The sequence below is a fragment of the Lissotriton helveticus genome, chromosome 1_1, assembly GCF_964261635.1.
Source record: "Lissotriton helveticus chromosome 1_1, aLisHel1.1, whole genome shotgun sequence".
Classification (NCBI taxonomy): Eukaryota; Metazoa; Chordata; class Amphibia; order Caudata; family Salamandridae; genus Lissotriton; species Lissotriton helveticus.
The window spans coordinates 1,713,604,159-1,713,625,994 of NC_136057.1; the positions used below are offsets into that span (position 1 = coordinate 1,713,604,159).

Genomic DNA, 21,836 nt, shown 5'->3' on the forward strand with positions numbered 1-21,836 from the left:
AGAGGGTTGAGCTCGGGTTCATTTATTGACTTTGAGGGTTCACCCTCACAAGGCTGTGAATATTTCTTAAGGGAGGTACTCACCCATGCCAAATAATAATCCAATTTCCTACAAGGTGTTTATGGTGTGCAATTCTGTTGAAGTCAATGGAGGGGAACCATTTTTTGCAATGTAGGCAAGGTTTGAAGGGTGGCTGAGCAGATTGAAGTGAAAATTTAGCATTTAGCATGCTGCGATGGTGAAAATAATTCCAAGGCAGGTGTTGAGATGAATAAACCAGGTCAAGAGGCCACTGGAATATACTCCATAGATGTTCATTGGGTGTTCAATGCCCATAAGCATGCAACTAGACCCATTAGACACCATTTGTAACTAGTCATTGGAATTTCCAGCTGCTTCCTTTCATTTGGACCACAATCTTTCCCTAGGATTCCTACCCAAGTGTCCCTCCCCACACCATCCAATTTTCCTTCTCAGATTTCATTCTTGGATCCTTCTCTGTTTTCCCAACTCTTCCTAAGAGTAGTTGACATTTTTTCTTTCGAGCTTTAGCATCAATCCGTAATCCAGCGAAGTGCGCAGGTGATGTTACCTCATATAGGTAGTCAAAAAGCTCCAGCACTGTCAGGATACTGGCTCCAATGAACAGCCCCATCTGGCCGCCGATGTCACCTGCAGAAGAAGAGAGGAACCGTTGTAACAGGGATGGCTGAATCTTTTTACTTTAAACCAGGGGCGGCTCCCCTGTTGGCGTGGTGGAGCATCGCCCCATTTAAATGTCTCCAAAAGCCCCTCAAGATCAAAAATAAAATTGTAATTCATTACCATTTTATTTTTCATTGTCCTGTTCTGCACAGAGCATCAAGACGGAGCGGGCCTGCTGAGTGACAGCAGGGAGGAGTGGTGGGCAGAGTGCTCCTTGCACTGTTTAAAAAGTGCATGTCCGTTTGGCCTGCTGTATTGGGACGGCCAGCCAGACATGAACAATTTAAACCTCTCAGCCGAGCTGTCTAAAGACAGCTGGGCTTAGAGTAAGTGCAGGCCTCTTGTGCGCGGTGGAGTGCTGAGTGAGGCTCCTTCCTCCAATCAGGGTGCTGCTATCATGCTGCATGTGAGTAGCGTCAAAACTGGGCATGGGAGTTTAAAATGTCTGACCCCCCGCACCTCTCCCTCCCTCGTAGATGCCAGCTGCCACTGCTTTAAACTGAGGCATCTTTTTCTTCTGTTTCTGTTCCCTCCAGTTCTCGATTTTATGTTTACTAGTATATTCAACATTTCTTAACACTATGTACTTTTAACCCCTTGGGCGCGGGCGCGATTCTGTGCCTGTGCGGCAAATTCCGATCGCGGGTGCGGTCATGACGGCCGGGAGCCGTCATCAGCACACGAGCACTGTGTACCATGATGGCTCCTGGCCGTCAATAGCATGGAAGGGGTTAAACAGTGAGAACTATTTTATTCCGCGTAGCTGTAGGAAAGGGTGCAGTACCAGAATAATGTAGTCAGAATATCATCTGACATAAATAGTGTGTCTTTAATATAATCTACAAAAATATTGCCCCATTGGAATTAATAATAGAAAACGTACACCCAAAGGGATGTTTTGGAAATGATATATAGGAAGTTAGTGTTGGCCAATATTTTTGTACATGATATTCTGACCTACAACCGCAGGTAAAAAGGTGACATTTGATCCTTGTGCAGAATCACTCGGCAATTTCCCTGGCTAAATTTGCCTGAATGAAAGCAGAAAACACCTTTCTGTTACAGGGAGATTAACTGTGAGCCCTGGCCAGTGTTAATTCAAGTCTGACTAGTGTGTGTTTGTGATCCAGAACTGTACTGGAAGGCGCTGCCACACAGGGAGTTTCAGGGCGCGTGCTCCGGTAGGGCGGTGGTCAGGAAAAACAGCAAATGCCACGACCGCCGAACAACGTGTTGCCTTTGCAACGCGTGCCGAACAATGAATGTGTCTGAACCACGCATTCCATTTACATTGCAAGTTGTTACAAAGACTTGGTTAGGTAAATCAGCATTGGACTTTAAAGTCCAACGCTTTCCCTACTGTTGCGGGGACTGGAGATGGAATGGTAAACTATTCCTAAGTCCAGCGTCCCCCCTAGGGCAAGCCATTGTAACGACTTGCGTTGTAAATGGAATGTGTGGTTGACGCATTCGTTGTTCCACCGGCGTTGTTAAGGAACGCGTGCGTGGCAAAAGAAAGCGTGGTTGTGTCATACAGCCTATAAATGGACACCTTACCTTCAGGGCACAAGTCCTAAAAAAGAAGTGGGGGGACGCTGATGTCACTGCAGGAAGTGATGTCACGAAAGGTGGCTTGCACCATCAGACTCATTGCCTTCCCTCGCTCACCCCTTAGATGCGATTGCATCAGAGAAGCCAGCGCGTTAGCAGCGTTCTGAATGGGCTCCGATCTCGCCCCAGAGAGGCCAAAGAGTGAATGTGTGGCTCCATTTGCTCCAGTTATCTAGCTCCCGGTAAAATAAGGGGGAGGACGCCGTCCACCCGCGTGGTACCCCGACTCGAGCCCTGCTTACCTTACTCTGTCATGATTTGGGGTATCAGGATTTCTAGGAGAGCTCAGCGGGCGCTAGCTGTCCATAGTACAGCTGGTGCGGCGTCACCAGGATCCCATTTTACAGGATGACCAGATTTAGAAATCAAATTGCCAACATAGACTATAGGCAGAGAAGTACAGCTACAGTTCGGCGAGGACGGAGTGCCAAGCACAGAATGACTTAACATGTCGAATCAAGGTAGAAAATGGATATAAAGAAAATTACAACTTTCTCACACAGTAGGAGGCCTGTCACAACACACGGTGCCAACGTGCATCACACAATGTTGGAAATCCTCACCCGGACACCCGGTGGGCAGCTGATTCAGGTGGTGGCTCAAAGGTGGGCTAGAAACCCCTGCATATAGGGGGTTTCCAGCTCGTGTTTGGAGCCTCTGCACAGCTGATGATCATTATGGTCTGTGAAACCACCCCAGGAAATCGGTTGCAGAATGAATAGCTTTTATTTATTATTTATTTTGGAGGGGTCTGTGTGGGGGGGTAGAAGTGTCTTACAAGCAGTGCTTGGCACAAAACCCTACTCACTAAGGCCAAACCTCCTCCTCTTACACAAGGAACAATCAGCTAGATTCATCATTATCCCGTTTTGCGAGTCCTTAATAGCGATTCATAAGGAATCGCTATTAAGGACTTGCAAAACGGGATTCATGTAGGAATCGCAAAAAATATTGCGATTCCTACATCTTCCTTATTTGCGATTAGCAAATTGCTAATCGCAAATAAGGAATAACTTCCCATTCATTCCTATGGGCCTACAGGCCCATAGGAATGAATAGGGAGTTATTCCTTATTTGCGATTAGCAATTTGCTAATCAGGCCCATAGGAATGAATGGGAAGTTATTCCTTATTTGCGATTAGCAATTTGCTAATCGCAAATAAGGATGCGATTTCAAGGGCTGTTGTAGTGTAGTTCCTATCTTCCCAATAGGCTCTGCGCATTGGAATAATACCTACACTACATGGCGCCCCACGTTGGGCGCCATGTAGTGTAGTTCCTATCTTCCCAATAGGCTCTGCGCATTGGAATAATACCTACAGCAGTAAAGGCCTACGCCAGACGTTAACTAGGTCTACTACTGTCGATACTAGACTTAATTTTTGGGTTTGCCAGCATAGCTCAGAGTTCGCTAGAAACTTTCTCGAATGTTCAAGGAGGAATTAACTTCCCTGATTAGACAAGAAGGGATTTAGTTTCTGACAACCATAGGACATGACAACTTTGCTCTCCCCTAATCAAGAGTCAATCTCGAGAGTCGTGTGAACAAAAGGCAAATTATTTTACTCAGTCAGTACGTGCATTCTTAGTCTCATCAGAATGTAGAGAAAAGGAAGAGACGGGCGTGTTCAATAAAAAGGTGTTATTTATTGATCAGTCTCTTTTCTCATACAAGAGAAATGGATCGATATTATTGCAATACTTATAGTTAAGTAAAGTGCATACATTAAAAGCAATAGTATAAAGTAATACTGTAAAAACATTGATATGGTTTCTAAGCCATATGAAGGTTTAAAATGAATAAAATATATTTACATACACATATACATTTGACTAAACGTACTCAACTGGTGTTTCTAAATACGCCTACCCCGTGTACCTGACCTAAGCCTAATACGTGGGCGGGAATAGAAAGTTACAGTTTAAGTTAAGTTTGTTTTTGCCAAGTGAATAAATAAAGAATTCTCTGTGAGGGGTTATTCAGTTCTGTACCTGGAAGTTAGGATGAATGAGGAATGGTATCTCGTTCTCTGCTCTCGATATTCCAGGCTGCCTGCGAGGGCTACCCAGAAACGCCGGGGCTGGATTCTCGGCAGGAGAAAGCAGCGCGTCTCTCAGCGCGTCAGGAAGGCGGGGCTGCTGCCAGCGGGGTCTGCTCTGCTCTGGGCTTCGGCAAGTATGGCTGCTCCGTCTCGTCACCACGCGTGTGTTTGCATAGGGCAAGATCGGTAATATTTATACCTTTAAGGTGCCGAGATTGACGTAAGGATGGACATAGATACGTCAATAAAGATGTCATACGATTTGCTCGTTAGCACATTCTTTTGCTAAAGTTCTCGGTGAAATCAAAACAATGGCCGTAGGGATTTGCCCAGGTTGTCATAGGTTTGATTTGTTATGAGAACTCCGTATGCCTTATCAGGGGCTGGAGGAATATCGCTTGTCTAATTAGATCGCAAGCGTTATGACCTAATCAGATAACACGTTCCTGTGCCGTAGTGTGACTGCGTCAGATAACGGTATCTGCATCATGGGGGTTTTCTGCCTCATGGGCTGACTGCTAGTTAACTTGTTGGTTTGTTTAACTAGAATAGGGTCAGGAATAGGGGGATCGATTCAGAACCGATAGGAATACATGACACTGTAGCACCCCTGAAATGCAAGTTTACACAGGTGTTGCGCACACACATGTCCAAAGGACATGTGTGTGTGTAACATGCAACTGAGATAAATGCACTAAAGTGCTTCTTTCTATTTTTTCGCCATTTACCACGAAGTCAGACTTCGTGGTAAATAGCGGCCGAAAATTGCGAATTCGCAATTTAAAAATGGTTAATGAATTGCATTTAAGGAATCTCAAATAGAGATTCCTTAAATGCAATTCCTCGCAAATATGCGATTTCGCAAATAGCGATTTTTGCATTTGGGATGATGAATCCCAATTGCAAAAATTGCGCTCGCAAAGGGCCAGATTCTGAGAATCTGGCCCTTTGCGAGCCGATTTTTCATTCATGAATCCAGCTGAATGTTTCGAATTTGACTGTTCTGCATTAGGGATCACTTGTGTCAACTATATTGCATTATTATGAGTTCTACTAAACAGGTCTGTGTGGCTGCACATGAAGTCTCATGTCCCCTTGGTATTTGTCGACTATTTCAAAACCAGATCCCAGCATAGTTAAGTAAATTTTGCCGGGACAGACCACGAAAAAATTGTCTCTCCCTAAAAATCCAGGAGGCCTGGTTACCCTACCTCTGCACCTTAATTACGGCTTCATTTTATTACTTATCTGGTCTGGATGGGCGTTTTACTGTTTTTTGCATTAGTGTTCATGGCACCCTTACTACACCTCTGGAGTTTCCACTTTTAGGAGAGAAAATTTGTATTTGTTTTACAGTTCTCGAAGTGCTTGTTGTGGTAACTGAATACTAATTTTGAGACCATCTTTAATATTCTTTTTACATACAGCCTCTGTTTCCTTTAAAAACTATTTAGGAATTTAGGGATTTCAAATTCTTTTTTGCACAATTCCAATACGAGTTTTAATGGTTTACCGAATTTGTATACCTGTCGTGGCATGAAAACACCACCCACGCCCGTAAACTGCAGGTCGAGTGGAAACCCTGTGCTTAAAGATGCCTTTTTACACAGTGCACACCCACCCCAGCTTAGCCGGAGAACTGCCTCTGGGGATTTTTCATTTAAAAGCTCTCAGTTATTTCTCTGCATTGTGTTCTGGCCTCCATTTTACAACAAAGATTCCCCCTACACTTGTGCAAAATGGCGGTCAGACTGGCATAGGGGCAGATCCATGTGACAACTGTGTTTTTTGTCTCCCAGGATAGGTGCATATCCTTACCTTTTCCTGTCAACAGGTACGGCTCCTATGACCAGTCTGAACTGACCTCCTAATTTTTGAATTTTCTTATTTGGAGCCTATGAAAGTCGGCATTGAAGACAGTTTTTGGAGATCTGGGATCTACATCTTTCTATCTTTGTTTCAACTAGATTAGAGTAAGATGAAAATATGGGTACTGTTCCTCTCTCCTTAAAAAGTAATAGGATTGTTGATCCCCATACAATTCTGTTTTAAAGACTGACGAGCTGTCAATATACTATCCCAATTTAAATTCGCTTTGGTCCTGATAAAGGTGGTAGGGAAATGTGGAGTCTAGCCATCAAATTTTACGTCGACGTTGTTTAACTTACTCAATGCTCTTGGCCATAAAAGGAGGAAATTATATGTTGGGTCTCCTTGACACTTGGACTTTGGGTCTACAGCAGAAGCCTTGTTTTTAATACGATGGGACTTGATAGGAGTTTTAAGTAATTTTGAGATGGTGATTGAGGGCTTATTTAATTATGTTCAGTTTAAAAAACAATTTAAATAGTGAGGCATACGTACAATAATGAATTGTTTATTAACAAAAGTATACATATAATAACAATGTTTTGAAATGTAATTTTTCTGTAGGGGCTTAGAAGAGGTGTGTGTCTGACGCAGGCAGGCCGTTGGTGCAGTCATTGGAATGAGAAAGCTCAAAGTCAGAGGAGACTTTCTGGCCTTGACTGGCCACTCTATGCTCTAGCATAGTCTCCCTCCGCTCGACGGGGCTCCGCTGAAAGTTTGAGCGGAGACTTACCCGGCCTGAGTAATCGTTGCAAATTGGCACGATTGACCCCCAATACGCTATGAGGCTCATGAAGTAAATAAACCACTGATACAGAGTCTTTTCATAATAAACGCTTATTGGGCGAAAAGACTACAAGCATCTTCACACTGTGAATTAGGAACATACATCCTATAGTTCACTTTTTTGTATTATATACTTTTATAAATATGTGAGTAAGGTGGGGATTTGTGCTACCCTGTCCTGAAGAAGGAGTTTTAGACTCCGAAACATGTTCATGCAGACGCACACACGAGGTTAATGTACATAATTATACACAAATAACCTCACACTGCACCATTTTAACAATACCAGCCCGGGGGCATAAATAAATAGTTTTTTTACCCCACGAGCCAGGTATTTTTTAACCATCACCTATCACTTTTTCAAACCTCACCACTCACGAACAATCATTACCCTACACACACCACACATAGTCTGATTCAGTGTTCCCGCGTAATCGCTGGTCGTAGCACGCCGCATCCCGTATAGGGGTGCGAAGACCCCAATGATGAAGCATGACACCAAGGGGCCTGTTGGTGTGTGAGGGTATTTTAAAAACACTAAGTGCTCCCCACCACAGTAGGGATCACTTCTACCTTCGTAGTGGATTCCATTTTGTTTATGAGATATATGTACGGGGAGACCGGATCCACTTCATTTTCTCTCCCTCCCTCTTTTGTTAAGAAAGATAGGTATGGACAGCATCGCTGTGGATGGGTTACATGCCTCAGAGGAAGCTAGATCTGGAAAAGGGTTGGTGATTGGGGGGGGGTTGCTGGAGAATATGGGAACATTGCCAACTAGCTGAGCATAGCAAGTGAATCAGATGCATGCGAATCAGGCTGTTGACCCCTCCCTGGCACCCTCTGCTCTCCCATCCCTCCATCCTACAAACAGGGTGTGAGTCATCCGAGCAGTCCCACCCCAATCAGTCCCACTCTGCTCCCGGCCTTAGAACACCCTGCAAATGATCAGAGAGCAACTGTGGGTCGAGGGAAAACATCACCACCATCCAAGACGATTAAAAGCAAATTTAATTGCATATGCTAATAAAACACATTAGCATTTTCTAATTAGTATATTCAAATTCAGTGGAGTGCTCTTCTTGTCACATAGAATGGAGATCAGGAGGACCTGGGCTGCCTGCTATGGGAAGCGTCAATTTCTCAAACTGGGGAAAGCAGGCCGGAAAGAAGCGGTTGATGGAGAGGCCCAGGGGCCAATGAGGGGGCACTGCTGGGGCAGCCACAATGCCATGCTTTCTATAATGCAAGGACTTTATTAGACACCTGACTTTCGATGCAATGTTTTATCTAATGCAATATTTGTATCTGGCTACTAGCCTTCAATGGGATGTTTCCTGGGGAAGCTAACATAAAAAAATAACGTTTTCTAGAACAGCAACCTACAATGCAGTGTTTTACTGGGGCACCTAGCCATCGCTCCAGTGTGTTCTGGAGCACCAACCTATGTGATGTTTCCAGAGGCACTCAACCTAAAATAAAATTTTCTGGAGCACACAACCATCAGTGGGTTGATAACCAACAATGCAATATTTTCTACGGCACCGAAGGTAAAATACAATATTTTCTTGATCACCTAGCCTACGATGCTGTGTTTCTGGGGCACATATCCAATAGTTACATTTTCTGGCGCACTGACCTACAGGTTCACATTTTCTGGAGCTTCTAACTGGTAAAGAAATGTTGTCTGGAGACCTAACCTCCAACATATTGTTCTTCTGGGGCATCCACCCTAGAATACAAAACTGTCTTGAGCATCAGGGGTTCAGAGTTTCTGATGCACCCATAATGCAGCATTGACGATCTGTGCTGGTGTACCATGCTAATGTGACCTCACTTGACCTCTTCGATATAGAATCTCTGGGGCCACTAATGCTGTTTTTATAGTGTCTTCTATTATGAAGCATGTTGGCACACTTTATGGCACTGTGTCCCCCTCAAGAAGCTCCCGCTGCAGTGTTTCAGTTTTCCATTGCTTGGAAGTGTTTCGATGGGCTCCATGCTACGCGCCATTTGAGACTCTTACACTGGAACATTTATATTGTCTTTTATTATGAAACGCCTTCGTTGACTCCCATGTACACTGTCCAAGCTCAACCCTTGGTTAATACTAGGTGGGAACCAATTGTCCACAGCAATTCACTTACCCAGAAGCCCCGCTACTTCATAGGCCTTCTTCTGCTCGATTGTCTCATAGTTCAGGGCTTCGAAGAAAATATCCAGAACCAGGATGTTCTCACTGTGCGAGAGGCCAGGAAAGAGAAGACAAAACACCCATAAGTGCGTTCTTACTTAAGCCGTCTTCACATACGCGCTTCCATTGGCTGCACCACCACAGACACAAACCTCTCCAACTCATTCACTCATGTGCTCTCTCTCCGATTACCCCTAGAAGCTCTGTTAGGCCCTCACATCCGGTGCAACTGCCCATAGAGTTTATCAGATTGGTCAAACATAGATTGCATTAATTTTAGGTTTTGCTGGAACGCGCCTCTGTCTTTCATGAAACCCTCAGATTTGTCAGCAGATTATAGGTTTTGTGGAAGGTGCATATCTGACATTAATACACAAGTCACACCGCCTCTGTCGATTCCAATAATCCTTCCGCTCAAGAGATGACATGATTTGATGCTAATTTACAAAAATACCATAACCGAAATATCGTCTGACAGAAATATTGACTCGTAAATGTTGTCCACAAAATTATCGCCCCATTGGAGTTATTAATAGGAAATCTACACCCAATGGTGTGCTATTTTGTAGATGAAATTTGGGACACAAAACTTCTGTCAGGCGATATTTTTGATAATGACATTCTTACATATCCATGTAGATGAGGTCTGCCAGATTTGGGGCTCTTGACGGTTGCGCAGTCGACTTGCATAAGGAACCTATGCTTTGGCTTACATGCTTTTATCTGCCCCGTCTCACCCCTCCCATACTTCATACATTTATACACCCTTCCACTTACATAGATGGCTTTACAGCCATCTTTTCAGGGGCTTACCATGCCTGTTCAACACCCTTCTTTGTTGTTTATACCTTTGCACATACATTCTCCCTGTACCCTGTGCACCACCTTGCAGGCTTGTTATCTGCTAGCTCGTCCATCCCTGTGAACTTCTCCAGCGATCTTCTCTCACGTGCATAAAAAATACCTATGGTTTAAGTTTATGGCTTAAAGGCTAGTGTGCTCTGAGCCACATATGTCTGGTCTACTACACCCTTCTTAGCTTGTACCTCAATGTGAAGTTTGAAAATGGCTGCTGAACTTGGGATTAGAACTAAATCTCGGCTGCACATTCTATACTTCTAAGCACAGCGTGACTTTTCTTGGTCAGCGCTCTGACGCCATTCTTGGCCTGGCCCGCGCTATACAAAACTGTATAAGTTAATAAAATATTGAATCCTGCAAGTAAGGATGCGAAGGTCCATGAACATAGAGGCTGGACGTCCATCCACTATGCAGAAGAAACTAGACAGCTTCTAAGAGCCACACTTACGCAATATACTGCTCGGACTTGTTGTATTTTTTGGCCAGGTACTTGGCGGAGGCCTTGCTAGGGATCTTCACCATCGACAGCTCCTTCCCATACCGCGTCATGTTGCAAGGCGTCTCGCACACACAGTACGTGTTGTCCCTCTCCACCAGAAAATCTGTAAAACAAGAAGTAGAGGAGCATTCTAAGGCACGTGGTCGGGAAACAGCCTTTACCACGCAGGCATTACAGCATAATGCCTTTACCACTCATCAGTTGCAATGCCCTTACCACTCATATGCCTTTACAATTAAATGGTAAGGAAAATATAAGGTAAGTGTGTGTCTGTCTGTCTATCTATCTATCTATCTATCTATCTATCTATCTATCTATCTATCTATCTATCTATCTATCTATCTATCTATCTATCAATCTATCCATGTGTGTGTGTGTGTGTGTATATATATATATATATATTCATATATATATATATATATATATATATATATATATATATATATATATATATATATATATATATATATATATATATATATATATATATATATATATATATATATATATATATGATTAAAGTAAGGATTTTAGGGTTTAGGGGTGGGTAAGGGTATAGGATAGTAATGATGATTTTAGGGTTTAGAAGTAGGTATGGGAATTGAGCCCCCCCCCAATTAAAACAAGCATTGCATATCCAATAGGTCTCGCCTTTGGGACCGTATAAGCGGACTACTGTTAACAAGCAGGCAGTGACACCTATAAAAAGCACAGCGCTCTAAAAAAAAATAACATATGCAAAAGCATACAGCCCCCAGACGAAAGCGAAAGCACGGCGCATTGTCTGGATAGTAACCTGACCCACAAGGAATGCAGCTGCCTCCCTGCTCGCCCCTGCTCGCTCCCGAGGCAAAACACTGTGGGAGTGAACATTACAAAAGAGGTGGGACATGCACCCGCCTTTAGCCATTTGCATGCTTGTGTTATAGAAATCCACACGCAAAAGCCAATCTAATGTGTGAGAGGAGTCACACCCAAACAGAGTAGACACAAGAAGCCTCACAGAACAGCGCATGCGCGATGCTAGGCTTGACCTAAAAAGGTTATATATATATATATATATATATATATATTGAAGTCCACAAACACCCACGTGTGGAACGCACTCACAGTCGGCGTTCATCAGGTCAGGTGAGAAGCCCGGTACATCCAGCATCAGCAGAGACCTGACGCGTTTCGGGCTTACGCCCTTCTTCATAGGTTAGCTGCTTACAAATGACTGCCCGCATGCAAGACTTTCCAGTGTATGTCCCTTTTATTTGTACAATCACATTCCAATGTTGGAGGAACATATCACAGATGCATGATGGGACTGGAAGTCCTTAAGTGTAACACCCCAGTGGGCTACAAGCAGTCAAATGTAAAAATCATAAAAATTCACGGGTGTGCCTTTCGCTTCTCACCACATTCTGCCATTCGCCAGTTTGTCCCACGCCGCTGAAACGCCGTTCAGCAGCGGAACCGCTCAAGATCTGCGGCGGTGCGATCCCCGGCCGGGCTTCTCACCTGACCTGATGAACGCCGACTGTGAGTGCGTTCCACACGTGGGTGTTTGTGGACTTCAATATAATAAGGGCCGACCCGGCCGGGGATCGCACCGCCGCAGATCTTGAGCGGTTCCGCTGCTGAACGGCGTTTCAGCGGCGTGGGACAAACTGGCGAATGGCAGAATGTGGTGAGAAGCGAAAGGCACACCCGTGAATTTTTATGATTTTTACATTTGACTGCTTGTAGCCCACTGGGGTGTTACACTTAAGGACTTCCAGTCCCATCATGCATCTGTGATATGTTCCTCCAACATTGGAATGTGATTGTACAAATAAAAGGGACATACACTGGAAAGTCTTGCATGCGGGCAGTCATTTGTAAGCAGCTAACCTATGAAGAAGGGCGTAAGCCCGAAACGCGTCAGGTCTCTGCTGATGCTGGATGTACCGGGCTTCTCACCTGACCTGATGAACGCCGACTGTGAGTGCGTTCCACACGTGGGTGTTTGTGGACTTCAATATAATACGGCCGACCCGGCCGGGGATCGCACCGCCGCAGATCTTGAGCGGTTCCGCTGCTGAACGGCGTTTCAGCGGCGTGGGACAAACTGGCGAATGGCAGAATGTGGTGAGAAGCGAAAGGCACACCCGTGAATTTTTATGATTTTTACATTTGACTGCTTGTAGCCCACTGGGGTGTTACACTTAAGGACTTCCAGTCCCATCATGCATCTGTGATATGTTCCTCCAACATTGGAATGTGATTGTACAAATAAAAGGGACATACACTGGAAAGTCTTGCATGCGGGCAGTCATTTGTAAGCAGCTAACCTATGAAGAAGGGCGTAAGCCCGAAACGCGTCAGGTCTCTGCTGATGCTGGATGTACCGGGCTTCTCACCTGACCTGATGAACGCCGACTGTGAGTGCGTTCCACACGTGGGTGTTTGTGGACTTCAATATAATACGGCCGACCCGGCCGGGGATCGCACCGCCGCAGATCTTGAGCGGTTCCGCTGCTGAACGGCGTTTCAGCGGCGTGGGACAAACTGGCGAATGGCAGAATGTGGTGAGAAGCGAAAGGCACACCCGTGAATTTTTATGATTTTTACATTTGACTGCTTGTAGCCCACTGGGGTGTTACACTTAAGGACTTCCAGTCCCATCATGCATCTGTGATATGTTCCTCCAATATTGGAATGTGATTGTACAAATAAAAGGGACATACACTGGAAAGTCTTGCATGCGGGCAGTCATTTGTAAGCAGCTAACCTATGAAGAAGGGCGTAAGCCCAAAACGCGTCAGGTCTCTGCTGATGCTGGATGTACCGGGCTTCTCACCTGACCTGATGAACGCCGACTGTGAGTGCGTTCCACACGTGGGTGTTTGTGGACTTCAATATAATACGGCCGACCCGGCCGGGGATCGCACCGCCGCAGATCTTGAGCGGTTCCGCTGCTGAACGGCGTTTCAGCGGCGTGGGACAAACTGGCGAATGGCAGAATGTGGTGAGAAGCGAAAGGCACACCCGTGAATTTTTATGATTTTTACATTTGACTGCTTGTAGCCCACTGGGGTGTTACACTTAAGAACTTCCAGTCCCATCATGCATCTGTGATATGTTCCTCCAACATTGGAATGTGATTGTACAAATAAAAGGGACATACACTGGAAAGTCTTGCATGCGGGCAGTCATTTGTAAGCAGCTAACCTATGAAGAAGGGCGTAAGCCCGAAACGCGTCAGGTCTCTGCTGATGCTGGATGTACCGGGCTTCTCACCTGACCTGATGAACGCCGACTGTGAGTGCGTTCCACACGTGGGTGTTTGTGGACTTCAATATAATACGGCCGACCCGGCCGGGGATCGCACCGCCGCAGATCTTGAGCGGTTCCGCTGCTGAACGGCGTTTCAGCGGCGTGGGACAAACTGGCGAATGGCAGAATGTGGTGAGAAGCGAAAGGCACACCCGTGAATTTTTATGATTTTTACATTTGACTGCTTGTAGCCCACTGGGGTGTTACACTTAAGGACTTCCAGTCCCATCATGCATCTGTGATATGTTCCTCCAACATTGGAATGTGATTGTACAAATAAAAGGGACATACACTGGAAAGTCTTGCATGCGGGCAGTCATTTGTAAGCAGCTAACCTATGAAGAAGGGCGTAAGCCCGAAACGCGTCAGGTCTCTGCTGATGCTGGATGTACCGGGCTTCTCACCTGACCTGATGAACGCCGACTGTGAGTGCGTTCCACACGTGGGTGTTTGTGGACTTCAATATATATATATATATATATATATATATATGAGAGAGAGAGAGAGATTAGCACGGATATATATGTGTTTCACTTACCTTACATAGGCTTACCTTATGTTGAGAAGGTAATGCCTGGTAAAAGTATACGTACGGTAAAGCTTTGCGTGGTAAAGGCAATGCGTGGTAAAGGCATTCTAATTGATGTGTGGTAGAGAGATGCGTTGTAAATGCATGCATGCTAATGTCATACATCCTACGTGGTTGCGACTAGGCGCGGACAGTTGAGGAAAGATCAATGAAGAAAGTCTAGGCTTACCCAAAGCGGAGTCTGCACATTCCTTGTACTGCTCAGGTGTGCAGTACGGAGAGTCACCTACAAGAAGGAACAGAACAGACACAGATGACACAATATCACGAAGACAGGTGTACAAGCAAAGACAGCGACCTTCAACTCCACCTGAATGTTCTTTTAACCTCATGGCTGCTTCTGACGGCCAACGACCGTTGCGTGCACTACCTTTGTAGTGCTGCGCACGTCCGTTGGCCGTCGCGGCCCTGCCCGCTCAATGGAACGTTCCTCACTAGCGCGGAACGTTCGGCGCAGCTAAGGGGTTAATTTTCATAAATATTCCCAGAAGTGTGCCTAAGAGAAAAAAAAAATTCTCATGGAGGAAGCCCTTCTTCGAAGCCCCCATCCTGGAAATGGTGACTGGTGTCACTTTTCAACCATTTCCAGGGTGGAAAGAGATCAGATTTCATTTTGTGAATGTTCGCTTGTTTGTTGGTGGTCACAAACTTACAAAGCAAACCATGGCTTGTGATGCCCATTTTACGTCCCTTGAGTAGATTTTTCAGTACAGATTTCTCTCCATTTGTGGAGGAGAAATTCACAGTAGTAAATGCATTGACATCTGGTATGAATCATTTTGTAGATTCCTGGCAGGCATAAATACATTATTTGTGTACACAAAGTTTATTTATAGCCCAAGATTCCCTTGTTTCAAGGGCCCAAGTCTTCCTGATCCCATTTTTGGGGGTCGCAGTCAGACATCTAAACTTTAAATGAAGTTCAGGGTCTCCGGCATTGCCAATGGAAAACTTGTCATTGACACCATCTAAAACAATTCTGTACTTGATGAATGACCTGCGCTAACCGCTCCCCTACCATAACAACCTTCTGTGCCAGTTCTTTACCTAGAATGTAAATCATCTGTTCCAATACCCTACTTGGCATGTGAGCCACCAGTGCCAGTGCCATCTATTGCCACACAATCTGTATCAATGCATTACCTGGCATATGAACCATCCGACAGTTACAGTTCTCCATCAGATAGCGTGTCTCGCAGTCGATGCGACACGCAGTGATGCTGTAGGTGTCGAAGAATTCTGAGTCGATAGGGCTTGATTTGCAGTCCCCCCATGGAGGTGGAAGGTAGATCAGCTGTATTGAGAAAAGGACGTTTAAGAGTGAAACTTCATCAGGACAAACACTGCCTGTACAGTATGGCACAACCTATATATTTGCAGTGGCACTACTGCCAGAGCACACACAGATAATATACATCCTGGGTTATACCAATCGCTGTGAATGCCATTCTGCATGCTGTGGGTAGCAATAGCGTTTGGTATGGTTAAGAATATCATTCTCGGAATACCATCAGGCAAAAATATCTGAGCTCCGGCACTCTTCCTTCTCTGAAGTATCTGTTTTGCTTTTCATAAATCACCAAAGTAACCATATCAATCAATATCGTGTCCTAAATATTGTTTACAAAAATATCACCCAATTGGACTTAATAATAGAAAATCTACATTCTGTGGGACAGTATTTTTTGTAAACGACATTAATGACGATATTTTTACCAGAAGATGTTTTCTGTCATACAACCGTGGTTCCAGTCGTGGTATCCATCCACAAATTAGGTCCAGTGCTCCATGATGGGCCTCATCTGTGGCTTATGGGATTTGTCAGCCATGATGAACGTCATGAATGTCGGGCCTGAACGTCAAGGGACAGCCTTTTGCTTTAGAACACAATTGGGCTAGAATTGGAAATTGGATCGAGACTGCGTCAGAGGACATCACACAACCGAGACTTCCAAGGGAATCAGTTGAATTCTAAGTCCACAACTGAATTTTAGGAGGTCCTCCTTACATCTCAAGCATAGGGTGTTCCGGAGAGTCAACAGGGGCCCTATGACATATAGGGTGCACTTTCCCTGTTTGCGCCACGGTGCTTCTTCAATCAGGTTGTGCCATGCGCAAACAGGGAAAGGGCACCCTATTATGTTGAAAGTGCTGCCCTCAGGGCAGCCGTGAACTCGTGCTTTCAAGCTGCCGCTCCGTGTTTCACTGTGCAGGCGGCTCTTTTAAAGGGTAGAGAGATCCCCTTGTAAGAAGGTGCAGTGAGTGACTGCACCTGCCTGCAAGGGGATGTGGGGGGGGTCCCCCTTTAGAGGACTACCATCAGGGGCCGCACGGAGAGCGTGCCACCTTTTTGTGGGACGGTGTCAATGCACCTCCAGACAGCTTCTTTGCCTTTGCGCCTGTGTCGATAATACGGCGTGGGCGCAGAGGCAAACCGAGTCCCCCATTTGCATGGAGTCATGCCCCCATGCAAATGAGGGAATGCCCTCACTCGATAGCACTAGCGCTATATGTGTGTCAGCACTATCGGGATTACAGAAAGGTCCGTATAAGCGTCTGCGGCCCCTTCTGTAATACCAAAGTGCCCCAGGGGTACACAAAGCAGGCACAAACTCCTGCTGCGCCGCCAGGGTACTTCTGTAATACGTGCCCTGGTGTTCATACAGGGACACATTTACTGACAGACTATCTGCTAGTAGCTTTAGAGAGGCCAGTCTCAGTTGCCCAGGGATATGGTAGAGCTGCAAGACGTTAGTTCAGTAGGTTGTGGAACATCTTGTGGACTGTACATAGGCTCTTGAATTGATTTATTTTCCTCCCCGTCACTACCAGTGAAGGACAGGCACGAAATGGTAATTATATCTCAGGCCAAATAATAGTTAAAGGGCGGGATCATTTACAATTTGTAAATTATAGCACAAAGATGTAACAGCAGCTGAGATTTTGGGACTGCGGAAGTTCCCTCTTCACGGATATGCTTAAAGTTACATCATCACATGATCAGGAAGGCCATCATTTTAAGCAGTCTTTCTGTCTACTGATGCAACATAGAAAATAGGTTTCTGGTATAGTAGGGGTGGGTGGGGTTTGCGTGCCCAAATTTTGATGTTGCTTTTGGTGGGAAACATCCTTTACGACGCAACTTTTACCATGCAGTGCCTTTACAACGTAGGTTTTTCAACGCAAGTCATTACAACGAATTGCGCTGGGGGGGCGCTCTAGGATAGGTAATAGTTTAATTTACTATCCAACACCTTCCCTACTATCCACGGGGACTGGAGTTGGAATAGTAAATTAAACTATTCACTATCCAGCACCCCCCAACGCAAGCCGTTGTAACGACTTGCGTTGAAAAACCTGCGTAGTAAAAGCATGCGTTGTAACAACGTACATACACTTTTGGTCCTATGACACCCTTTCTCCTAAGCCACAAGCGTCAGAGAAGGCACCAGTGTGGTCTTGAAAACTCCCATACTGAACCTTCTGTGACATTATTTCGGTAGTCAAGCAAAAGGTCTCGCTGCTTATAACATACATAAGTTGTTTTTGCAATTACAGAGCAGCAAAAAACCTGGTTAAGTAGGAGAAACCTCAAACACACCGGAGCGATGGATGCCCTTGAGGTGTGTGGAGACACCGACAGAGAAGGCTGTGGAGCATTGGGCAGGGTGGTTACAAGTAACAGAAAACTGAAGGCCAGACAGGTGAATGGCTTGGAAACAAGTCTTCTTTCAGAGGTATCCATGCATTCCCCGCCCAGGCACAGCACCCTTAGCACCGTACCCTCTGCTCCTGGCAGGATACAAAGGTCTGGAATCCTGGCGCCACTCCGAAGCCCAGCTGATCAATGAAGGGCGGCTCGTCCTGACTGTGGATCTGAACTTTGATGCCCGCCTCGAAGGAGGTCTCATCTGTAAAACAGCAATGTGTATCATGTCAACAGGGGCTGCTCGTCCCACGAGTTTATAGTCCCATAAGAAGTCAGAACAGCCAAAGAGTGGCCACATATTTAAGCACATTTCAGGAGGCAGGGAGGGAGGGAGGGAGGGGGGAGAGGGAGAGAGAGAGGGGGGAGAGAGAGATACAGAGAGAGAGAGAGGGTGAGAGAGAGAAAGAGATACACAGAGAGAGAGACAGGAGGAGAGAAAGAGAGAGCGAGAGGGAGGGAGAGAGACAGAGACAGAGAGAGAGAGAGAGAGAGAGAGAGGGAGAGAGAGAGAGGGAGAGAGAGAGAGAAAGAGATACACAGAGAGAGAGACAGGAGGAGAGAAAGAGAGAGCGAGAGGGAGGGAGAGAGACACAGAGAGAGAGAGAGAGAGAGAGAGAGAGAGAGGGAGAGAGGGAGAGAGATAGAGAAAGAGAGATAGAGATGGAGGGAGGAAAGGAGAGAGAGACAGAAGGACAGAGAGAGAGAGAGAGAGAGAGAGAGAGGGAGGGAGAGAGACAGAGAGAGAGAGGGACAGACAGAGAGAAGGAGAGAGTGATAGAGAGAATTGAAAACTGATTCCCATAGTGTCATGGCCCAACCTACTGTGTTAAGTCCTTTCACGGATTGCAGTGGTATCATACAATTGCTTGCAACCAGCATTACATGGAAACTGTTTCAGCTTTTACCTGTCTACAGTGTTGACAAAAGCGGGAGAATGAGGAGCTGTCTGAGCATGGGATTCATGGATGTCAAGTCATCAAAATGCCAGGGGTAGTGGAAGTGACATCACATGCCCTTTGACCTCCACTTTCACTCCCACACACATACTTTCACATACACACAAATTCACACCTTTACCCTCTCTCACACATAAACACACTCTCACCCGCAAGCACACACACAACATACATTTAAAAGCATTTTTATTTACCTCAGCTCCAATGGAAGGGCATATTCCTGCTTATTGCACTCCATTTTTATTACACTAGTAGGGAATTATATATTTTATTTATTCACTATTAGTGTAATAAGAAATTGACAGAAAATAGAGAGAGTCCAGCCCCCCTGTATTCTTGTCACTGACTTTGCCACCTCTGAGGCCAGGGGTCTAAAGGTCAGTGCTAGGGGTAGCAAATAGCTAGCTAGGAGTTGCAGCTGCGACCTCTGATGACCCCTAAATGACTTCCATGGTGGAATTCGAGGTTCAAGCAATTCTTAAATTGTTTTGCTCATATTTGCCTGTTAGTCATTTTACTTTAAGATGGCGGGAATGCCTGCCATCTGATGGCTTCAGGGGTCACCTATGGTCATAACAATGATAGAAAAGAGGAGCTTGAACAGGTGGAGAAAGTTGTAGCCTCCACTGAACCCAAGCCCAGGACAAGACAAGTCTCCCGCCACTTGGTGTCCATTTTACAGTAATAATAAAATATTTCCAATAGTGTTATCCATCAGCACAGATCCTAAACTCTGGTTGGTCATGTTCACCATGGCTGTTTACACTGCAGTACATTGAGGTCAATGATCTCTACCTACAATTATATTGCTTCCAGTACATTGCCTACCACTACATCATCATTGTAAATACATTATTATAATTTTGACCTTTACGTTGTCTGCCTCTCCCTTTGCTATTATACTCACACCACTATATTTACCCTGTTGAATATAAACAATGAATATAATAATCATGCATTAGAATGCATGCAATACAGGAGCTATATACCTCGTGGCAGTCTTTTCCAACCAACATGGATCGGCCGACTCATGGACTCTGATTGACCTCCTCTCCATCATGACCATGTTTTCCAGCTATCTGAGTTCTAACTGTTCCTGAGCTTTGGGTGGTCTCCCTGCCGAAATGGCCACCTCTGCCAGCCAGGCAGGATCCGTCTATGCTGCGGCCTGGTTGGTCGCCTACCCATCAGGGCCTGGTCTCCCTGCTCTCTAAGCTCTGACCGTTCTTGGGCTCTACGTGCTTCTCTTGGTTGGTCATCGTACGACCAGCCAATCCCATGCCTGTCCTCATGCTCTCTATGGATCTCTGCCTAATAATAATAATAATCACATTTGTAAAGCGCATGGTTACACTAGGCTAGTGTGTCCCAGCGCCTTGATAATATAAAAGGGGCCTTCAGAGGTCTGTAAGGATCATAGAATGGTGCAATTGGGGCATTTAAAAGAGGGGCAAAGGTGGCATCTTCTGAAGCGGGGAAGGAGATTGGTCATGATTGAGCACCTCTTTACCTGTCTCTCCCCAAACTGGCATGTATTCATCCTGCTGGATGTCCAGCATTAGTTCCAGGCCATTTCCTGTCCCGCCCTTCAGGGTGACAAAAGGCGCCTTCCCGTTCTGACCCGAATTGAAGGTGTAGCACTTCCCGTATCGCGTGAAAACCTGAATGAAAAGAGAACGAGAGTTAGTTGAGCGGTAGAGTAGACCCATGTGGTCAACCATATGAGATCTATCAGCCTTTTTAAGCAAAAACATCTCCATGGAAAGCAGGGTGATACTGCTCTACTCAGAGGAACGCTCAGCTGCCTGATACACCTGCTGCTTATATCACCACACATTGCTGAATGACTGCGCTTGAAGTATATGCTAATAATATTATTTATATTATATATTTATGCTATGGCAGTGGAAATAAATCTGGTCCAATAACACATTATTTAGAGCAACTGTACTAACAAACACACACTCACACATTTATTACTGCAGTACTAAGGTCAAATCTGTGTTCATTACCACAGTACAGCTAAGTAAACACAAGAGAAACACTTTTTACTGCCTTACCGACTGCAACTGCATTTGTAAATTACTTTACACAGACAAACAACTCCTAATAGGCACGAGGTGCCCTCAATATGATTTTACCTTACTGCACAAATTTAACTCTGTGCATACTGGCTTCGGTTAAAACAAGTACACTTTAAAAAATACCATGGAATGAACCATAAATACAGATGCGCAGAGTATATTGACCCATGTACTACAATTGCTGAGGGAGCGAAGGGGCATCATGACTCACTCAAGGTGTATATATATTATTACTCCAAGTTACCCACAGGTCAGGGACAGACTCGAACCACAGTGTACATCCGCATACCAACAATCATGTCTCGGGCAGCCGACGCGTTTCGAAATAGATTCCTTTTTCAAAGGCTTGATTCCACTCAATACACAAAGTTATGTTTGATCACTCCTTTATTCAATCAATCGCCTCCTGATAGGCTACTCAGATGAGCAATCCCCCTTAGGTATTCTGGGATATGTAGTCCGCCATGTATAAGAGCGTTTGTGGAATCTTTTCTTAAGACCCTCCAATGGGCCTTGAGGCGTGGATGGTCAATTGTAGGTGCTGTAGCTCCATTAAGAACTGGACATGATTTCCAGCTCCCTGGCCCGCTGTTATCCACGCGGTGGTGCAGTCCCCCAGTGTTAATTA

General features: G+C 45.3%; 1 protein-coding gene across 3 annotated transcripts in view; it reads right to left on the minus strand.

Annotated features, from left to right (window-relative positions):
* Positions 1-21,836, minus strand: part of ASIC1 (acid sensing ion channel subunit 1) — a 485,621-nt gene that overhangs the window by 19,561 nt on the left and 444,224 nt on the right. For all 3 annotated transcript variants that reach the window (XM_078689127.1, XM_078689128.1, XM_078689126.1), the window contains 7 exons: positions 20,635-20,785; positions 18,243-18,370; positions 15,603-15,753; positions 14,629-14,685; positions 10,517-10,670; positions 9,161-9,252; positions 593-672 (listed from right to left, as the gene is read on the minus strand). In XM_078689127.1, the coding sequence (XP_078545253.1) occupies positions 593-672; positions 9,161-9,252; positions 10,517-10,670; positions 14,629-14,685; positions 15,603-15,753; positions 18,243-18,370; positions 20,635-20,785 (813 nt within the window). The remainder of the gene's footprint in view (positions 1-592; positions 673-9,160; positions 9,253-10,516; positions 10,671-14,628; positions 14,686-15,602; positions 15,754-18,242; positions 18,371-20,634; positions 20,786-21,836) is intronic.